At 32.5% G+C, this 8,506-nt stretch overlaps 1 protein-coding gene across 1 annotated transcript; it reads right to left on the bottom strand.

Moving 5' to 3' along the window:
- Nucleotides 1-280: 280 nt before the first annotated feature.
- On the bottom strand, nucleotides 281-4,109 carry LOC120091901 (calcium-dependent protein kinase 13). Its single transcript, XM_039050058.1, has 7 exons — nucleotides 3,218-4,109; nucleotides 2,236-2,379; nucleotides 1,936-2,088; nucleotides 1,592-1,707; nucleotides 1,342-1,509; nucleotides 813-1,043; nucleotides 281-721 (listed from the first exon to the last, which is right to left on the bottom strand). The coding sequence occupies exons 1-7, from the start codon at nucleotides 3,837-3,839 to the stop codon at nucleotides 572-574; spliced, it is 1,584 nt and encodes a 527-aa protein (XP_038905986.1). The 5' UTR covers nucleotides 3,840-4,109; the 3' UTR covers nucleotides 281-571.
- Nucleotides 4,110-8,506: the final 4,397 nt, after the last annotated feature.

Here is an 8,506-nt window from a genome sequence, read left to right as displayed (position 1 = left end):
TTTACAAACCAATGTCCATTGATTCAGTTTGTGGATTCATGGCGTTCTTTTAGTTTAACGCGGATGTCATTTTATAGGCCCCCATTAAATGAAGAGCACCAATGAAGGCAAGTGGCGCAACAAACTCGATGCTATATCGGCCTAATTAGCCCCTAGACCAAAACATTAATTTCTTCGACTTTAAATGGGTGAAAAGAATGGGCCCACCAAAGCCCAATAATTGTTATTTCTTTCATTTCAGCTCTGACTGAAATCTGCAGAATTAAAAGCAAGTAAAGCATTAGAAAAGTAAGTTGTAATATCATAGAATAGAAGCTGTACTGTTGTGGTTAACTACGAGGCATCACATTTTACATAAAAACATTTTAGGTGGGGCCAATTAGACACATACTGGGCCTCCAATGACTCTGGTGGGCCATCACATACTAATCGAAGGGCCCAGGCCCAACCCAACAAATAATCACACAAGAAAAGCAACTTCAGATGTTAAAGCCCAATGTTGCACTGCCTTCTCGTATGTGAATGAAGAAACCAAATGCAAATCCTCTCCTCCAACTGATTGTTTGTTGTATTATTCACTCCCCAAGTTTAGTGATCCATCTTTCATCAGCTTGATGCTCAGACTGTTAAATCTCCCTCTTGAGTAGTGCCGAGAAGCCTTCCTCCAATCCGTTCCCGTTTTCATCATAGCCACGAATTCTTCGTAACTTATAAGCCCATCCTGTATTTTTTCAGAAACGATGTCAGTTGGATAGATACTTCAAGATTTACACAATAGTCAACACAAAAAGAGGAACCAGGTCAGTTTTCACCTTGTTTGTATCTACTTCCTGAAAGATGTCATTCGCGACATCTGTACAATCATCCACTCCATCTTCTACTAAAGCATCTCGAAGTTCGTCCGGCTCGATGTAACCATTTCCATCCTTGTCAAAGTAGGAAAATGCCTTTCTAAGGTGCTCATCATTTGCCATTCTTTGTAAATGAAGAGACACCGCAACAAATTCGCCATAGTCCAAGGTGCCTTTCCCATTAGTATCAACCTGTTGCCAAGAGAGCATTTAACCACAAACTGTGGTATTAAATAATCTATAAAGGATGTATTCTGTGACCAAGAGAATGTTCATCTATCTAATGCAATGACATATAACATGCCCATTGGGTAATCTAAGTTGTCAATCTTCAGAACCAACAATAATAATTGTATTTGAACGGTATCTTAAAATGATTTCAAAATACCTATTTTTTATGATAAATGGAGGAACTTTAGATGAGCCTAAGGGGCTTATTAAACTAGGCAACAAAAAACGGACTTCTTGCTTGATAAATAAGATTACTCACAGCTTCAATCAACATCTGAATTTCAGGCTCGGCAAGTTGAGAGCTGAAGTTGTGAACGCCAGCTTTTAGATCTTCAATATTAACAATACCATCATTATCAGTGTCAATCTTCTTGAACATTTCTTTGATATCTTCAACTTCTTCGGTGGATAAGAAATCAGCAATAACCTGTTACAGGGTCCCATTGAATTACTTCTTAAGATGTGCATTAATCAAACAACAAAACAATCTTTAGGGGCATTTAACCAACCCGTAAGGCCTTTCTTTTAAATCTGTTCATCATGGAAAACTGTTTGAGCCTTGATTTGACGACGTCTCCAAGTGGAACATTTGGAGCTTTTTTAATATTTTGAAGCCAAGGATGATCTGTACACAAAATAACCCAAAGTCTTGATTGAATTTCCAACACAAAGCACCTAACTAAATATTACACATAAAGAGTAATTATCTTAAATACTTAAACAGACATAAAAGAGAAGTTTGAGTTTACTGTTTTCTTTTAAGCATGCAAGTTTTTAACACTACAGTCCTCCAACAAGAACATTCCTATTGCCAGGCAATGCAATCAGTCAGAAGCCAGAAAATGTAAATTACCAAGAACTTGCTTTGCAGTCAAGCGAAGCTTTGGATCTGGCTCCAACATTTGTTTCACAAGACTTTTAGCACTCTCTGAGATACTGGGCCATGGATCACGTTTGAAATCTATCAGTCCACGGAGAATAGCTTGAGCCACCCCTTGTTCAGTCTCTACGAAAAAAGTACACTTAAGTCAACGAAGCATTTTGTTTCAATTAGTTATATAAATTAATCCTTGGAACATGAAAACGGAGTAATCAGAAATTATCCATCAATGATTTAGTTATATCCTACAAGGGACACTATGCAATTAATTACCAGCCCAAAAGGGAGGAACTCCACACAACAAGATGTATAAAATGACCCCTGCACTCCATATGTCTATCTCTGGTCCATAATTTCGCTTCAACACCTCTGGGGCCATGTAATATGGACTTCCAACAATTTCAGAGAACTTTTCGCCTATAATTTTGGTAAAAATTAGTCAGACCAGATCACATCTGTTGTCTCAAGAATGAGGAAAATGTCAATGGTATTGAAAGTAATAAATTGATTAAAACAATTATCTCCATATATTGATGTAATATAACACATAAGATTCAAAATACATCACAATTTAGAGTACAACAATTACGAGAATGGAGGATCAAATATTTGACCTCAAGGGAAGAAAGTCATACTAATTACCATCGAACTAAGCTTAGTTTGGCTCAAAATACATCACAATTATTCACAAATTTTTAACAATAGCTGTTTTCCCATAGCTTCCTCCTACATTGAAGTACTAACTAGCATGTACAATGTATAAGTTCATCACTCCATCTGACAGCAGGAAAACAGCCATAAAGTATTTTGACAACTTCAAGATTTCATGGTATGGAACTAGTAACACTCTTAGCCAAACATGTAAAACTTTCATAGACAATGAGGTCGAGAAGATAATGTCCTTATCTGTCAAGGATAGGCTCCAAAATTATATTCATCTATGGCCAGAAACACAATTCCGGGATTTGAGAAAGGACAGCTAGATCACATTTTTAGATCTTTTGATTTCAAGTGGGGCCAAGAAATCCAAACTTAACACATGCTAACAACTCTAAACGCTCGGGAACTGTAAATAAGCCAACGTATTTCAACTTGAAGTGATTGTTTTCTGCTCAACTCTGTACTAATTCAAACCTAAACAACGATGAGGGCAAAACAATTTGAAAATTTGCAATCACAACTATCCAGGAATTCTTATCGTACATCAAGCTTAGAAGCTACATTGCAAATGCTACATTCCAATCAAAATTCTAACCTGGCTTGAAGAATATAGATAATCCAAAATCTATTGCCTTGAGAGGGGAATTCTCCTTCTTGTTAGCAAACAAGAAATTTTCAGGCTTCAAGTCTCTGTGAATTACCCCGTGCTTATGACATAGTTGCACAACCTCAACGATAGTTCTCATGACAGCCGCAGCTGCCCGTTCGGTGTAATGTCCTCTAGCCACAATCCGATCAAAAAGCTCGCCGCCCTCGCACAATTCCATCACCAAATGCACAGCATTCTCATCCTCACAAGCTTCCTTCAAGCTCACAATACTCGAATTCTTAGGCAAATGCTTCATAATTGCAACTTCACGCCTCACATCCTCAATGTCCACAGCCGTCCTCAACTTCCGCTTCGAAATACTCTTACAAGCCAATAAATCCCTCGTTTGACGGTCTATACAAAGATAAGTAACACCAAACTCACCTCGACCAAGCTCTCGATCCACCATATACTTCTCCTCAATATTCTCCTTCGGCACACCATTCAACACCGTAACCGGCGCCTTCTTTCCCGCATTCGAGTCTCGACGGCTGTGATCCTGTCCCGAAAAGCTCGATTTCACATCCTCCCTAGCAACAGCCGCCGGAGATCTACAACAATTCCCCATCACAGCACAAAAACCTCAATCTGGCCGTCGATCTCCCAAAACCCTCAGCCAAAACCAGTCCACAAAGAAGCGTTTCACACCATAATGCCGAAACCCTAACCCTAAGAACTAGAGAGAGAAAGCAGAAGTTCCCCGTGAAGCGAAATCAAAGAGTAATGTCAGGGAAATGGAACCGTAGAAGGGAAATGGGAGAGAGAAAGTCAGTGTTGTTGAAGTAGAGAGAGTGAGTAGTACGGGGTAACGGCTCAGACGCTTTCGAAGAGAAACCGTCTTTTGATACAATTTTAATATATAATTAAAACATAATTAAATGAGTTTAATTAAATTAATAATCGTCATCTTTTGGGGTCAGGGAATTTTGTCGGCTACGCCAAGAAGGTTGAACGGTCGGAACGGGGCCGTTCTGTGGGAACATGGTGATGTTGAGATGGGGCTTTTTTTGTTTTTTCCTTTTTCCCCTAAATTTTTTAATTATTTTCTCTCTCTTTTTTCTTCTCTTCAATTTTATTTTATTTTATTTTTAATCTAACTCCTCGAATACAGACAGAATGATAACTGCTAATTTATTATCTCGCTTTCCTACTTTCTCCCTCGTTTTATGGATTTGATTCATTTTGTTTCCCATCAAATTATTCCTAAGCTCTTTCTTTAAATTCCTTTTTTTTTTTTTTATCATTTCACTTCTTATTCTTCCTAACCCTTTTTTTCTAAGAAATAAATCAAATTTTTAATCAAAGATGGATTTTCTTGATCTTCAACCTCCACATTACTTAAATTATATATCAAAATTTTACAATTTTACTAAATTGGTCATTATTTTTTTCTAGTCTTGTTCAACTTAGAGTAAAAGTTTTTTACTCCTAGCTCTTTATTAATGAGATTTACTAATTCAACTATGTACATTATATATGTTTGTTAATTTTTTTATTTATAGGAAAGTCATTATTGTTCTTTATAATTGTGGATGTTCAACATAATTTGGATAAGATGCTAAAAATAGGTATGTTGTTGTACTAAAAAAAATAGACATATTGTTGTTTATCTAAATGCACATTAAATATGAATGAAAGAGAAAGATGTTTAGTTTTCAAAGTATATTTGTTTAGATAGCTTTACATTTTGCATTTAATAATATTTTTTCCAAATGATAAGTTGAAGCGGTTGGTCAGGGTATGTGATCTAAGGATTTTCTTTATTGTTCTCCGTGGCATCTATTGAGGAGATTCAAGAAGGTTCACCTCTTTGAAAATTTTTTTCGAGTTGTGTATGCCTTTTCTTTATTTTTAGTCTTTTATTTTTTTGTTCTTGTTCTTCTTCAAATTTCTTTGGATGTATCTGCATTTTGATTGTTTGTTGATCTCGGGCTGTGAAGTCCTCTTTTTTTTTTTTTTTTTTTTACTGAAATTCAATACCTTTGAAAAAAAATGTTTGGGCATATCCTAGAAAGCTCAAGGAAGACATATTTCAAAAACATCATATTTTTCTCCTAAGTCTTTTTTTATGTATTTTTAGAATCAATGTGCAATATAAAACATAAAACATCAATATGAGTATACTTCAACTAGTTAATGCATATAGCATCAATTAAAATGATTATCTTTTTAAAAAAAATTGAGTATATATATGATTAGTGAGATTAACAAAACATATAGATTAGAACGAAGTTAAAAAAATAATAAAATTAGATTTAACAAACCAACCTTACCCAGAAATACTAAAAGCATAAGTCTAAAAAAAATCTTAAAAATCTTAAAATCTTAAGAGTGAAAAAGAGGAGGCAATAACATGTGGAATTAAGGGCATAAATGGTGAGAGGAATAAGGGGAAAGAAACCCCAAAACATGAAAAGACAAGTTAAGCCAAAGGGATTAAGAGAAGAAAAAGAAAGGGAATAGTAGGGTTTGTTTTTGTTTAATGGCTTTGGAATAAAAAAGGAGTGGACCTATTTGTCTATTTTCTTTGTGTTTTATTTGCATCAAAGACTAATTAGGGCTTTTGTGGGTCTTGTTTGGCACTCCAACCACCAGCTTCCCCCCTTTTTATGTTTGCTTAAATTGCATTTTTTAGACTCAGCTTCATTAGAAAGCTTTTTGCATGATTATTTTCATATGTCTTTTATTGCATCCCTTTACCCCCAACTAAAAAATAAAATAATAAATAAATATTAAATTACAAATTTGGCCCAAAGTTAGAATTTGATCTTCTTGACTTTAAAAGTTAGACTTTAATCTTTATAATTTGATAAAACCTCATAAATAGTGTCTATGGTATGATAAAATTTCGGTTTTTCATGGCCTTTCAAACAAGCCCTTATGTGTTGAAAGCTACCAAAAATTTTAGAGAATTTGTGGTAGATGGCCAAAAAGTAGGTATGGTTTTGAAAGATGAGCATTTTTTGAATTTATTGAAATATGGTCAGATTAAGATTTTGTTTCAATCTCGACGGAAATTTTCTCCTCACTTTATCCTTGCTGGATTCCCTTAATCTCATTTTATGTAAAATACAACTGAAACTTTTTCACAATCTCTCACTTCCCGAGTTAGGTTTTTAAAAAAGTTCTTTAGTTTAGATTTTTTCACATTATCTCTTTTAATACTTGAAATTCAATTTAAAATTATCATTGGTAATTATTTTCAAATGTTTAGAGATTTACATGTATTTAACTCTTGGATTCTCCCCAAACTATATCTATCTTTCTTTTTTTATTCAACACTTAATAAAACTATGAATAATAGTACATCATTTTCTGATAATGATAGTTTAAATAGTTCAAAATACTATCTATCTATTGATTTTGTAATTTTTGCTCCAAAAAAACATTCTACTACATAAATATCGAGTTATTAACATTATTTTTTGCATCGCCAATTTAAAAGTTTTTTTTTCATATTCACTTTTATAAAGTACGTGTCTGTGTTAAATGTTATGAACAAATATCTTTTTAAAAAAATGTTATGATCAATAAACATCAGTTACTAAGTACTTGTTATATTTATTAAATATTCTTGATCATAACATATAAAAATACAAAGTATTTACGACAATGTTAAACACATCAAATATTGATGGCTTGTTATAATTATTGTATAGTATGGAAAGTATTAACCGTATTCTCAAACCTTTTCTATTGCCAATGTTTATAAGATAATTAGTTTGTTGAACGCATAATTTAGGATAAGTAATACACCATGATTGTGTTAAAATGTAGTAAATAAATACACTATATAAGATATGAATGGACATTTAATTTTTCTATCATTCTTCTAGTTTTAACTCTATCATCTTATTCTCTCCTTAGATATCCTAAGATAGTGCAAAGGAATCTTTTCAAAAACCTTGAATCAAATTTCATATATTAAAAAGTCAAAATTTAAACATTAACGATATTCAAACCAAAAGTCTCATAATTTGTGGGTCCTAGGTATTCCTAAATTAATGCATGAAATCTTAAGATTAAAACACCTCCTCAATATTAAATTGTTGGACGATACTATTAGCATAATAATCTTGAGATCTCCCCTACTCCTACATTTCACTATCTTAATATTCTTGGAAAATAGAGAATGTAGTTTAATTAAAAAATAAAAAAAAGGTTCAGATGAAAGTTTTAGAAAAACAAGTTAATAGGAGTGGAAAAGATACGTACGTCCAAGAAAAAGGAAAGCTAGCAAGATTCAAATGAATGTTTGCAAGGGTTTCAAACAAAGGTGAAGGAAATATTTATAATTATATGGTGAATAATTATTAATCCCTTATTCAAAATTAATTTCACCGACATGATTCGATGTTTAAGGAAAGTGTATTGCAAGTTTTCAAATGTGATTTTTTCTGAAAATATTTACAGACAAGAGGGATTGTTTTAAATATGATGGAATTGGCGATGTATGAAATTAGGGCTTCATTTTTTTTTTTTTTTTTTGCTTGAATATAATGTATTTTCTCCAAACTACCTCATACATTTGAATTTGATTTATGATTTCTCTAATTTTTTATTCAACTTTGTATAATTTTTCTAATTTTAAATTTTCATATNTACCTCATACATTTGAATTTGATTTATGATTTCTCTAATTTTTTATTCAACTTTGTATAATTTTTCTAATTTTAAATTTTCATATTTAAGTTTTGTCGTTAAACTTATTTTTTTTCATCTGATAGTATCTCTTGCATTATTTTGAATTTATTATATTCATGAAGATATCTTTTCTTTGAAAATTTCCTTTATTTTAGTTACTATTTTCTAAATTTCAAATAATGGGTGTTTTAGTTCATTGCTTCCTAACTGATTTTCCATAGATTTAGTTGTTGGCCATTTATCAAAAATAAAAAAATTAAAAATTAAAATCATGTTCAGCCCTTGTTCAAAACTATTAATTAAATATGGCATTTGGACAAAATGCCCCAAAAGGAAAAAAGGAGACATCCTAGTGCTTAATTTGGGCTATGGTTTGGACCACACCAAAAGGAAAAAGAGAAATTGTACCAAATACCTAAAAATGGAGAAGAGATTTAAAAAATGTCTATTTATTTTTTCTTTTAGAAAATGTTAAAATCTAAATGAAGCGAGTAATTTCTACTGTCGTAGTATTAAAAATTTTGGAATTGTATATAGTTTTCTTTCAATCCATTTGTTTGTACATTATCAAATACTAATATTTGCCTACGT

Source organism: Benincasa hispida, chromosome 11, assembly GCF_009727055.1.
Source record: "Benincasa hispida cultivar B227 chromosome 11, ASM972705v1, whole genome shotgun sequence".
NCBI lineage: Eukaryota > Viridiplantae > Streptophyta > Magnoliopsida > Cucurbitales > Cucurbitaceae > Benincasa > Benincasa hispida.
Note: the sequence above shows the minus strand (reverse complement) of the source record. Positions and strands in the feature narration are given on the sequence as shown.

Coding starts and splice junctions, on each gene's coding strand:
- LOC120091901 (XM_039050058.1), bottom strand. CDS start 3,839: ATGGGGAATTGTTGTAGATCTCCGGCGGCTGTTGCTAGGGAGGATGTG. Junction 1,708..1,935: donor GACTGCAAAGCAAGTTCTTG/GTAATTTACATT, acceptor TTTTGTGTACAG/ATCATCCTTGGCTTCAAAAT. Junction 1,044..1,341: donor TTCAGATGTTGATTGAAGCT/GTGAGTAATCTT, acceptor TCTTGGCAACAG/GTTGATACTAATGGGAAAGG.